Genomic DNA, 12992 nt, shown 5'->3' on the forward strand with positions numbered 1-12992 from the left:
AAAAGGTTCGGACCAAAGCAAGTGAACTATCGGACTTTCCTGGTCTGAATACGCCCTAAGAACCCGCCGGCGGGATTTTTGACACTTCTCCAAAAACACATCTGTAACTCTGTGAGTTTTTGTCATTCAAACATATAAGTGACACCATTAAAAACCTTGAAACTTCTACTTTTCAAATATATATATATATTAAAATAAATTATATAGCTGGCCCTTTTTAAAGAGAGTGAAAAGAAATCTTTGGATTTTCTGTACTCTCTGACTGCAGCAGCCTCCTAGGCCACACCTATCGCTATTCACATGTTAAGTACCAGGTGATTGAGTGGCTATTCACAGGCAATGTTGGCAACACAATTGCCAACATTGCCACCAGTTGGCAATTCTGCCAACAGACAATTATCACATGGAGAGTGACAGGGGGGTGGGGGCAATCAGGGGATGTTACACACCCATCTAATTAGTATTCAACAGCAGAGACACTGCCTTGAGTTACAATTACTTTTTTACAGTTTATGTGGAAACAACAAAACATTTCTGACTGCACTTTTATGCAGCCAACACTTTTGTTTACAAGGTTCAACCTTCAAAAGTCTTGGCTAGATATATTTATAGTGTGTTTTCTTGCACTGTTTGAAGACCTCTAAAACTTGTTTTTTGTACAGTTGTGTTTACCCTCAATTTAAATAAAACTTGTTTGTATTACATTCACTTTACTCTCATATTATTTTTTGTTAGGCTTTTCAGAATACAACCATATGTGTCACTTTTGCATAGATGTTTACAGTTAGTTGAAATACTTGAAAATGTCAAGGTGTTGCAAACTGCCTCAAAGTCTCTGAAATGCCTTAGACTCCAGAGTAAACAAACAGTAGCAAACAAAGAAACTTCTCATCCTGAAAGAAAATCTAATCATAACTATGAAACTCCTACATTTTTATAATAATTTGTTTACAGAAAACACAATGTCATTGGAAAATGTGCAGGATGGTTCTTGAACTGGGCTCTCCAGTGTGGGAATTGGCTTAACTAAAGCCTCGCAACCCTTCACTATACCTCCTTCCTCCTTTGTGACCAAACAACGGGGTCAATCTTATGCAGAGCACCATTATGCAGAAAGACATTCAACATCAATGTTATCCATCCATCCATTTTCTACCCACTCAATCCAATTCAGAGTCGTGGGGGGGCTGGACCCTATCCCAGCTACAACAGTGTTTTGATGGATATATTGTGCAACAAAATGTATTAAGATGTAGTGAGATACTGAATGTCCATGTCATCATGAAGTAAGACGTAAGCTGCGTCTGAATGGAAATGATAAAGGAGGGGCAGTCGGTGGCATAGTGGGTTAAGCAGCCGCCCCATGTACAGAGGCCACAGTCCTCACTGCAGCGGGCCCCGGTTCAAGTCCCACACCAGACAGCCCTTTGCTGCATGTCTTCCCCCTCTCTCTGCTTCCTGTCTCTCTCCAACTCTCCTATCCATTAAAGGCATAAAAAAAGCCCCCAAAAAATATATATGTATAAAAAAAAGGAGATGATAAAGGAAAACATAGTCATTGTATAATTTTTGCAATTGATTGTGAATTTCAACTTTGTGGACTAACGTAGCTGTTACACATTCTGCAGTGAGAAAAAGTTGTTTAGAACCACTTTGATTTCATTTTGCTTCTTTTATTCAGTGCTGAAAACTTAATACTAACAGTGCCATTGTCTGGACAATGGGAATGTTTGATCCTGGACAAATTTCTTATTCAGAACCTCACTAATCATCTCCCTCATCTCTCAGAGTCAACTGAAGGAAAGTGGAGAGAGCACTTCTTCAGGTATCAGTTTATTTAATGGGAATATCTGGGATACTATTTCATATCTATATCATACTGGTTTTGCTTTTCATCTCAGAAGGGAAACAACTGGTGACTCATGTCATTTTGATCTTTGCAACGTCAGACTTCTTACAACATCTTACAAAGTTCTTTTCATTCCCCTTAATGTGCATCAAGTCTTTTAAACAGTTAAAAACCAAATCAAGCATGTATATAACCTCTTTCTAAACTTCGATGAGTAACTTCTTTTGATTTTTGCTGGTTCCATTCACCTTTTCTTGATTGCATATTGTACAATCAAATCACAAATGGCAATAGAATTCTGGCTTCCAAGACATTGGAGCGACTTCCAAGAAGAATTTAATTTCCAAGTTTGATTCAGAAGAGCCTGTGAGCTCAATCCAACACATCTGTGATGAACTTGAACACAGACTGAGAGCCGAGTCTCACTGCCTAAAACAACAGCGACAGACCACTTTGGTTATGAAGGAATCCTGACATTCTGATTTAATATCTGAGATGTTAAACTTTACAATAGAGTTGTCATTCTGAGCTTTGCAGGTTCAGCATATGTACCGTGTCCACCGAAAACCGGTTTAAACACCATGACACAGTTTCAACCCATTAGACCTGGAGGACATCTTACGTCAGCTGAACTCCTCTTGGTGTTTAGACATCCTGTCAACACGTTTTTTCAAAAGGGTCTCAAAGATTTTGGAGTAAGACCTGTTACTGATCGTGACTTGCCCTTAATGTCAGGTGTGTTTCCAGAGCCACTAAAAACAGCTGTAATTAAACCTCTGCTGAAAAAGGACAATCTTGACAAGAAACCAATGAACAACTACAGGCCCATCTCAAATCTCCCAATTTTAAGTAAGATCATTGAAAAAGCGTTTTTTCAACAGCTTAATTACTTTTTAACGCAAAATAACTGCTATGATACCTTCCAGTCAGGTTTTAGACAGCACTGAGACTGCTCTGACCAAAGTGTTTAATGACATATGTCTGAATACAGAATACGGTGGAAAAATGTCAGTCTTAGTTTTACTGGATCTCAGTGCTGCATTTGATACAGTTGACCACAATAAATTTCTCAAATGACTGGAGAACTGTCTTTCCGGAACTGTACTAAACTGGTTCAAAACATACTTAGAGAACAGGAAGTACTTTGTGTCCATTGGTAACTTTACATCTGAGCACACAAGAGTCACATGTGGAGTTCCCCAAGGTTCCATCCTGGGGCCTCTTCTGTTTAACATCTACATGCTCCCACTTGCACAGATTATAAAAAACAACAAAATAAACTACCATAGCTATGCAGATGACACGCAGATATATATTACCATGTCACCAGGAGACCGAAGCCCTGTACAGGCTCTTGGCAAATGCATTGAGGAGATTATTGACTGGATGTGCCACAACTTTCTCCAGTTAAACAAAAACAAAACTGAGTTAATTGTCTTTGGAGCCAAAGGGAAATGATTACAGGTCACCACAGAGCTTCAATCTATACACCTAAAAACTACCAACCAGGCCAGAAATCTGGGTGCAGTGATGGACTCAGACCTAAATTTGGAAAAACACATTAGGGCAATAACAAAGTCAGCCTACTATCACCTTAAGAATATATCAAGATTAAAAGATCTGATGTCTCAGCAGGACCTGGAAAAACTAGTCCATGCATTCATCTTTAGTAGGCTTGATTATTGTAACAGCATCTTTACAGGTCTACCTAAAAAGTCAGTTAGACAACTGCAGCTTATTCAGAACTCTGAGGTCTTTACACTGGCTGCCTGTCCATCAGAGGATAGACTCTAAAGTTCTGATGCTGGTCTATAAAGCTCTGAATGGTCTAGGACCAAAATACATCAGTGACCTCCTGACCCAGTATGAACCTGCATTCAGCTTCTATGCTCCACATGTCTGGAACAAACTCCCAGAAAGCCTGAAATCAGTTCAGATCAGCTGAAACACTGAGTGTATTTAAGTCCAGATTGAAGACACACCTATTTTCAGCTGCATTTGACTAAAGCTCCAAATCTGAAGCTTGAATTTTATAACTTAATCATATTTTAACTTCTGATTTGATCCGATTTTATCTACTGTTCTTATTTCTTTCTTTTTTGTTTAAATTTTAAATCATGCTTTTTTTCTACCGTTTTAATGTCTCTGTAAAGCACTTTGAATCACCTTGTTGTTGAATTGTGCTATACAAATAAACTTGCCTTGCCTTGCCTTGCCTTGCCTTGCGAGTGAAGTTTTTAGCAGAAATGATAAAGGAGCAACTTAGAGCACTTTGACAATGGCTTTATTCACCAGTCAAAATCCCTTATGAAACTAAAGGCATCATACTAATTACAATGAAACAATGATAATGTCTCCTGGCTGTTTGTGCTTGCTGCTGACACAAAGTCGCTGTCACCAAGTGCAGAAGGAATCACTTGGCAGAGCACAACTCTAACTTGCTGCCATGTGCTGCACAGCTCAGAGCCAGAGGAATACATGCAGGTAGGCTGTGAGAGGTTGAGATCATAGTTTAGTCATGTATATACAGAGAAGTTAATGCATAAGATTTTCATGTAATCCTCACTTACATGTTGCTTGGCCTGATGTTACCCTCCATCCTCTTTTCTGTATCTGCCACATGATTTCATCATACCTCATTACATCAGATTGGTTATACTGTATACTTTTCCAAAATGTACTTTTCAATTAACTGAGATTATTCACACCAGAAGAAACAATACTAAGGAACCCAGACAGTGAAAAACAGCCAGATTACTGAATGATGGATGATCAATGTCACAGTTATACACAAACACACACACACTGCTGAGTCTGATTTCCCATCTCATGCAGCATTTGCAGTCCTACTTTTATATTTCTAACAATAAGCTTGAGTGTTTTGCCTTCACAAAAGCAATATTTGTTTCAAGAGAAGCACAGGGGTTAGATGATCACATTACTAACCACAAATGCTACACTGGAACATTCTGATCTTATGTTCAGCAAAGGGATCACCTAAGTATGATAGGAAGGATGCACATCTGAACAAACACACACACACATACATCCATACGCTTGAGTTCAAGTGACACTTAAAACTCTCTGTAGAATGGGCTAAGTGGCCGCACTGACTGACCACACACTTAAAATTCCTGCAGTGAGAGGCTTCCATTGCCTGTCTGGGGCTGAGAAACAACGCTAGTCACAAAGACACAAACTGCACAGGAGAAGCATGTGCAAGGCTTGAAACGGGTATGGAGGATCGTGAGATGAGCAGAGATACGTTTCCTCATGTGCTTTTCTGTATTTGTATGTGTATTACAATTTTATGTGACACTGCGGGAGTCCAGCTGTCAATGTGTGAAAAAAACACCATACTGAGGATCTGCTTGTCTGTAGGGTAAATCAGATTTATATATGTCCAAGACCTTAATAATAACCAATAATAATAATCTAGTGTTAACGCTTTTTGAGACATGAGCCTATGGTCTGCATTATGGGGTTGTAGAGGCCAAGCCAAAGCTTTAAGCCACTGAAGTGATTCACCGTGGTGATTTCACCTTGTCCGGTGTCTTTAAAGTAGGAGTCGGAATTGCTACTTGAACACTTTGTCCATTTATTTACTCTGGCTTCTCGTACACATAAAAACATCCATACCTGTTGTATCCATCTATTGCTTCAGCGGTCAAAAACTGTTTTCCCCTTCCGGGTGAAACACCTGTCTAGACAAGGAAGGTTCCTACCTTATATCCCCATGACCACTGATTACCCAGTGAGACCTGACTCAGTAGCCTATTTGGCTCCTACAGGGCTGACTGGGAGTGTTGATCCTTTTAATTAAGACCTGAGGGGTGTTCCACGAACGTAGGAACTTTAAGAAAGCCAGGCTGTATAATCTTTTTTAAATAAAGCATGCTGAATTGTCCCTGTATGAGATGTACTGCACAAAATATGCTGGCCCTGCTCAGTTTATTAATAACCCAATAATAAGTGGTAAGTAGCCTTTGAAGAAATGTGTTTGTCCAAAATATCTGTTGAGCCGTAATTATGTTTCACTGTAGCTACCAAAAAAAACCTCAAATTGTCAGTCTCTCAATTATACCTTATACCTTTCTACTGCTAAGAAATTTGGGTTGGTAAAGGATCTCAGATTATACACATTCACGTGGCTCTCCATGCTGCTGTTACACCCACAAGTGATCTGTGTGACAAATACAGGATGGATAATGAGACCATGGAGGACTGATTAAAATCAGTTCTATTCGGCAGCTTTAGCTCATTCACAGTGCTAGGGCTGATGAAAACAAAGACAACTGATGACACCACACACATTCTTAAGTCACTGCAGAAGCTCCCAGGGTTATGGATCAGTTTAAAGAACAACTGCTTAAAAATACATCCAAAATACAAAGAAAAATGGCCAGCTTACTTTCACACAAACACACCTGACCAATACTGCCTTAATAACGCAATAAAAAAAGCATAGTATTATTGCTTAATAGCATCAAGTGTCAAAAACTGCATGCTAATTTTGGTTCCCAAACACCAGCTGTTGTTCTGGTGAGCTGACTTCCAAGATACCTGTGTGTATTCTCAGAAGAATGCTAAAAACTGAAATCAAGCAGCTTAAATTTAAGCACTTAAGATAATGAGGTGTATGGACCCACAGGCAAAATGGAGGAACAGGCCCTACTGAGTTCATTTGAGTACACAGCTACGTAAGTTCATCAAGTGCATAATTGTTGCACGCGCCTCTGTGCAAGGCACTGAGATACACTGGAAAATAAACACTTAACATGACCAAATAAGGTAGATTTGATGGGAGACATCCTTAAAGTCAGACCATATCTCTTGGCTTTACGCCTGGACAAGTGGCCTTGAACAGCGCTTAAAACGTAGGGACTTTCTCTCCAAGAGCAGAGGGTTTTCCATTTTGGCGAATTGACACAGACTTTCTCCAGAAAAATGCATATTTTCTGTAAATTGGACACGGACCTGACGACAGAAATAAATATTTCTTTGTTCGACTAAGTTCGTGTCAGCAGACTTCTTCATTACTCATTTCTACATTTACTACAATAACTTGAAAGTTCTATTGGTAAACAGCTAAAACAAATTCTGATTCCCATAACCCGGGTTCTTACTTGCACGAGGAGCAGACAAAGCAGCGGGGATGGTAGGTCTTCCCGAGAGCTGAAACCACCTCCCCCTCGATGAAGTCCTGGCAGCTGAAGCAGCGAGTCCCGTACATCCGCTGGTAGTCCAAAGTACAGATGTATTCACCCTGCCGCACAAAGAAGCCTCCCTGGGCAAGTTCACAACCACAAACTGAGAGGTGGAATGAGAAGGTGAAGCAAGGAGGGGAGAAGAGACGACAGAAAAAGGAGAGAAGGAAATAGGTGGATTAGAAAATGCTGATCATTAAAGACATTTAGGCTACATTTACAAATACATAAACAGAAACATGAATGACCTTAAAGTTATTTTCTGAACAAAATGTAACAAAAGATTACATGTAAAAAATTAGGAATGTCTTCTCTGAATACAGCAGACTGATTTATTTACAACAATTCTTCTTCTCCACCTAAACTGACACGCCGCCGAGGCTCATTAAACCCTCAGACAGTGTTACAGTTATCTTTTTTGATGTTATTGACTCTGTACTTCCCAGCCTGATTGACTGTTTTTCTGTCAGTGCAGAGTTTGCTGACCTCTTTAATTATATATTCACTGGTATTTTGGAATTAAGGGTGCCAATGTCAAAGGCAGGGCACACATATTATTATTGTGTCGGACGCTTATTATTCTCCCGTTTCCGTCACAAAGTTCGGCGCGCTACTAGACTGATGGTCCGATCGGCAAAAGCACATCGCCGCGTGCGCAACGATCAAGAATAGTGTGCTTGTATTTCTCTCTCTCATTACTCAAAAGGAATTCCGGAAAAATGGGAAAAACTGGGAATTTTGTCAATGGAGAAATGCATTCAAAACCACTAAACAATTTTGGAGGCCCCATAACTCGGCCGTATGCATCACAGAGACATCATTCAAAATTTAAACGTGACAGGAAACACTCAACTTTAACTGAACTAAAGAGTTTGTTGATATATTATACAGCTTTGACAAAACGGCAGTTTACGTTTTAGGAAGACTAAAAAACTCATCTCATGCTGCTCCCACTCAGTGTCTCACTCTGATTTCAATAATAGAAAAATGACTCGAACAAACGCCTCTCACGTCCAAAATATTAGCCTGATCTAGACAAATTTTACTTCAAAACCTAGGTATTTTTGTCCTCTTTCACCCAAAGTCACCTTCATTGAGCTTAGCCTCACAGATTTCTCACAAATCACCTCTGAGCGAAGAGAGCGAACACTCCAGCTCCATTATAAACAGGCCGACTCATCAAATCAATGTGAAAATTAATCTTAAAACTGCCATAAAAAAACAAGACACACATAGGAGCAGAATAAAAATTACACCACTGGCTTTTGCCGTCCCTTCTGGCGCTCACGGTTCAAGAATTATTCAGATACAACTTTTACTTTATACGCAGCTGTCTCCCATAGCAACTAATTATGAGGCCAGAGCCAACATGGCTGCTCTGTTCTCTCACTGCTTATGAGGGCAGAGCCAAGATGGCTCCAGTGTTCTAATACTGTTTATGACGGCAGAGCCAACATGGCTGCCCCATTATAACAGCTTTATGCCAGCCTGTGTTATGTGTGCTCCTAATACAATATAGTATGACAGCCTCTGTCTGTCAGGGGGCAGTAGCTCCAATGGAAACAGCACAGTCCCTCTCCAGAAATACAGGGGACTCCGCAGAAACCACTCACAGCCTCCACATTAATGACCTTCATAGAAATTACATAACTATCTTCAGCAGACCTTCCTGCTATTAACAGGTTAATTATTTCTTTACACGGTGACTTGAAAGCCTATTAAAACAGCTGTTTGTTCTAAGGGGGCACAACCTGTCCTCCTCTGTGTCTCTCAGGTTTACAGTCCTTCTGTGTTCTTTCCCTCACTCATGATGCCTAAAGCAGGCAGGTTTCACCAAGCCAGTATCTCAGTATCTCATATTTCAGACTGGATTTGAAATATCTAATGCTTGACTTGCAACGAGCAGGTCTCTCAGCACAGCCTCTGTCAGCGGGCAGTAGCTTGGCACAAAAAATAACACAAAAAACTACTAGATATAAACAAACGTCGGGAGCAGGTACAACAGCAGGCGACCTCACCAGCGCCTTCTTGGAATCCCAAGATTCCCAACTTTTACTTTTTTACTATGCTATTTTTTAATCATTTTTATTGTTTCATTGTATAGCACTGTAGCGTGCTCTCAGGAAAGACAGAGCACAGAGATGTTTACATAAAGATCCAACCTTTCTTGACATCAAGAAACGTACCCTCTTTACGACCCTCTCAACGGATCAGCTCAAAGGAGATAACGGAGCCAGATGTGAGACCAACCAAATGGGGTTCTTTGTTTCCGAGTCTTCTCTCCCCCAGACCAGCTACGAATAATAAATTATGTAGGACACCTCCTGATAAGGGAAGCAGATGTAAGCTCAACTCTCCTGCTGGACCAACCAAAAGAATGCTACACTTCCCTATTTTCAGAGAGTGAAAATTCCACTATAAACCTCACTTTCCGTAGACTGAAAGTGTGAAAATCATTACTGGACAAATCTACAGATCATTTTGAAACATTCGCCATTCTCTTACCTTCATTAATTATCAAGTTATGAATATTGGATTTAAAAGGAATCCCTCTCGTGGAGCCACAGTGCCCCCCAAAGGACATGGATAACGGACACTTTTCACTATGTCAGCCTAAACAACCATGGACAATTTCAACTACGGATGTTTAATGTTCTCATTATGTGCAATGCATAACCTAATAGTGTTTAATTCCACAGGTATTACCCAAACAGCTGCAGATCATTCTAGTTAATATTAACCAAAAGTTGTCATACCATTTCTATCATGATAAATATGAAGTATTGTATGCTGATAACTGTCAATGCTCATATGGGTGTTTATGCCTGCTTGTATGCAACATTATTGTCTGTTAAGAACATTATATTGTCTAAAATCACTGTCATGTGGGTTAAATACGGTATAAGAAAGGAGCAGAAAGACCCCCTTTTTGTCTCATGAATTCAGCGTGGTCAACCCCCCTTTTTCCCTTGGGTCAAAAGCCAGCTGAACTCTGATTGGACGAAAGCTGACATGTGATCTCCAGCTTAAAAGAGAGGCGCGCAGGAAATCCCCCGCTTGCTCTCTTGCCCTGCTTGTCTTATCTCTTGCCTTGCTTATCTCTTCTCTTGCTCTCAGCCCTCTTATCTCAGCTCTTGTCTTTTTCTCCGTAACTATTAATTCCCAATTTTTTAGACTTCCCCTTCTCTTTTATATAAAAGTCTGGTCCAACACACGCGAGTGTGTGCCAACTCATACAGCCCAGCCAAGCCGCCACTCTTCATCCAAGGACGAAGAATTAAGAAGAAGTCGATTCTACGTCATCCCGCTGGTTACCACGGAACACCGCTTCGACACCAACTCATCAGAAGGAAAGAACCACGGAATCCCTTACGCTGCTACGACAAAGTAAGGTGCTGGTTTGAGATCTTTTGAAACCGTGGATAAAGTGAAAACTTTCTCTGAAAGCGACGAATGAGCAGACCTCCGCGGGCAGAAGACCGTTGGCACAATATCCGTGTTATGAACCAGATTTAGTCACATTTTTGATAGGTAACCCTGTTAGTGGCCTGCTCCTTTCTTCCCTATTATCCCCTTTGAGTGTCCCCAATAATTCTAATTTCTGTCTCTTTATCAATTGTTTATACACCTATATACCTGTGCAATGTTGAATAAATGTTTGTATTAACCCATTTAAGAGCGTCACAGACAGTTACTAAGCCGATTACCACTCCAAACAGGACGCACGACTCAGAATGAGATTGATTATTAATTAATTAATAATTTAATATACCAGGATCTAAGATTGTAACAGTTTCCTACCTGACTGTAACGTAAATCAAGATTGTAGGTAGGTGGTGCCCCTGCTATTTTCGAGGTAAATATTAATTAATAACGTGTCAACGCTACATATTTTTGGTGCCCCGTGTGAGGCTATTTGTGAAGTAGCCGCGCTTAGCAAAACTGCCTGTGTGTGTGAGCATTGTTCTACAAACTGTTTGTTTCCTGCAGTTAAGAGTTAACTAAAGCAAAGATATAGAGCCAAATAACGAACTTTATGGACGCATAAACTTGTTGTTTGAATGGTTTTTGTAGTAAGAAAGAATTACAAAAACACAGAAACGGAACACACCAGCGCTGCCTGGGCGTGCTTCCCCCTGAAGTAATTTTGCATGCAAGAGCGTGGTAAAACGCTCAATAATATATGGCCAAGTGGGGATCAATGATTGCGAGTAACCAATGTTGATCTAACCGCTCTGAGAAACAGAGACAACTGCCCGCGAAACTCCGGTGTTGCCTGCTGAACTCAGGACTCCGTGCAGAAACTAGAAGTAGCTACCTAAGTTTTTGCGGCTGGTTTGTTTACAAACAGTCAGGAGATTTGACAGGCCTACGGCGAAACCTCCCGTGGCCGGTGAAAGTAACGCCTACGGCGTATATTGTGACCTCCCGAAGAGAGGGTAATTTAGTCAATTTTGAAGAGTTGAAGTGCCTAAAGGCAAGTCTGTTTTAACTTGGTGTTCGTAGAAGCACAAGCCCAATTGAGTCAGCACGTCGGCAGAAGCGCTGACGTGCTGGAAGCCCTTAAAAAGCTTAAGGTGGAAAGTGGAGACTGCCACGTCTCGCAAACTGCTGCTGTCTTTTCTGCAAAAGCTGTGTTAGAAACCGCCGTGTTTCTTTTTGCTTGAGACATGAATGTTGATGTCTAAAAGCTTGGTTTTGATTCTACTAAGCTAAATTGCTGTGAAAAAAAAAAAGAAAGCCACACGCTAACGAGTCTTCCTGAGTGGGAGGTGCCAAAGTTGTCAACATCTGACGTCAGCACTTTCTCACTCTTCCCCTGGAAGTCCGCTGCACATAACACAAGAACGAGCCTTAGCGTCATCTGCTGGTAACTTGGTTAATTACAACAAAGTGAAGGAATTCTGGGAAATGGTGTTTGAGTAACAAATCTGACCAGCGCCATTGTAACTTGTGGTGAAGTGATTGAATTGAAAAGCAATCACGTGGTTCACAACTAATTCCTGTACTAACAATGACTGTTTGCATAACTTCTTTAAGGGTTTAAGAGAAAAACGATTCTTAAATAAATAGGAAATTTAAAATCAGAAAACTCAACAGTAACTGATTTTTAAGGTTAAAAGAGAGTCAACCTAAAACGGTGGAGTATACCCACAACTCCTAAATTGCGACACCCCAATCAGCAACCCCAAAATTAACATCATTAGAAAAGGAACGACACTTGGAAGAAGGAAAGAACTTATCAATAATTTGGCTTAATCAAGTAAGATAAATTTTATTAAGGAATACTTCTTTCTGAATTTTCTTTTGTTTGATTATTTCCATCTTGTTGTTATTTAATTTTGTTTTAAGTTTAATTTCAAAAGCAATTTGGAATTAAATAATTTTAAGCGATAAACTTTTAATTTTTTTGATCATTAATTAATTTTTATTTTTAATTTTTTTTATATTTTATTAATTTTAAATTTAAAGAATTTTTTTTTTTTGAATATTTCTTTTTTTTTTTCTCCTCTTTTTTTTTTTTTTTTTCTTTTTCTTTCTCTTACTTTCCTTCCCTTCTTCCAGACACGCTAAACTTAGTCTATAACTTGCCTAACTGCTTACCACGGTTACGCCTAAACAAATAGATTAACAAAACTTTTCTCGACAAATCAACATGACTTCTGACACGTCCAGTCAGGACGATCCATTCGAAGCAATGGAAAACACCCTGATGGATTTGACTGAAGAGCTAATTCCAGGTTATGTCAACAAAATAACAGGCACTGACCCCAACGAGCTCGGGGCAATAGTGTCAGAACTTATTGCAGGAGTGGAAGCGAAGACGCCCAAAGACAAAACTTTAACAAAGTTATTGGGGAGCTTAGCTGTCGTCTTCTCCGCACGATTCAAACATGCACATAAGGTGGTGGAGCAAGCCGCTGAAAAACTCAAAA

General features: G+C 40.0%; 1 protein-coding gene across 6 annotated transcripts in view; it reads right to left on the reverse strand.

Annotated features, from left to right (window-relative positions):
• Window positions 1-12992, reverse strand: part of ablim2 (actin binding LIM protein family, member 2) — a 173844-nt gene that overhangs the window by 58365 nt on the left and 102487 nt on the right. For all 6 annotated transcript variants that reach the window (XM_075450695.1, XM_075450690.1, XM_075450692.1 and 3 more), the window contains exon 3: window positions 6976-7159. In XM_075450695.1, coding sequence (XP_075306810.1) covers window positions 6976-7159 — 184 coding nt within the window. The remainder of the gene's footprint in view (window positions 1-6975; window positions 7160-12992) is intronic.

Source organism: Odontesthes bonariensis, chromosome 19 (assembly GCF_027942865.1).
Source record: "Odontesthes bonariensis isolate fOdoBon6 chromosome 19, fOdoBon6.hap1, whole genome shotgun sequence".
Classification (NCBI taxonomy): domain Eukaryota; kingdom Metazoa; phylum Chordata; class Actinopteri; order Atheriniformes; family Atherinopsidae; genus Odontesthes; species Odontesthes bonariensis.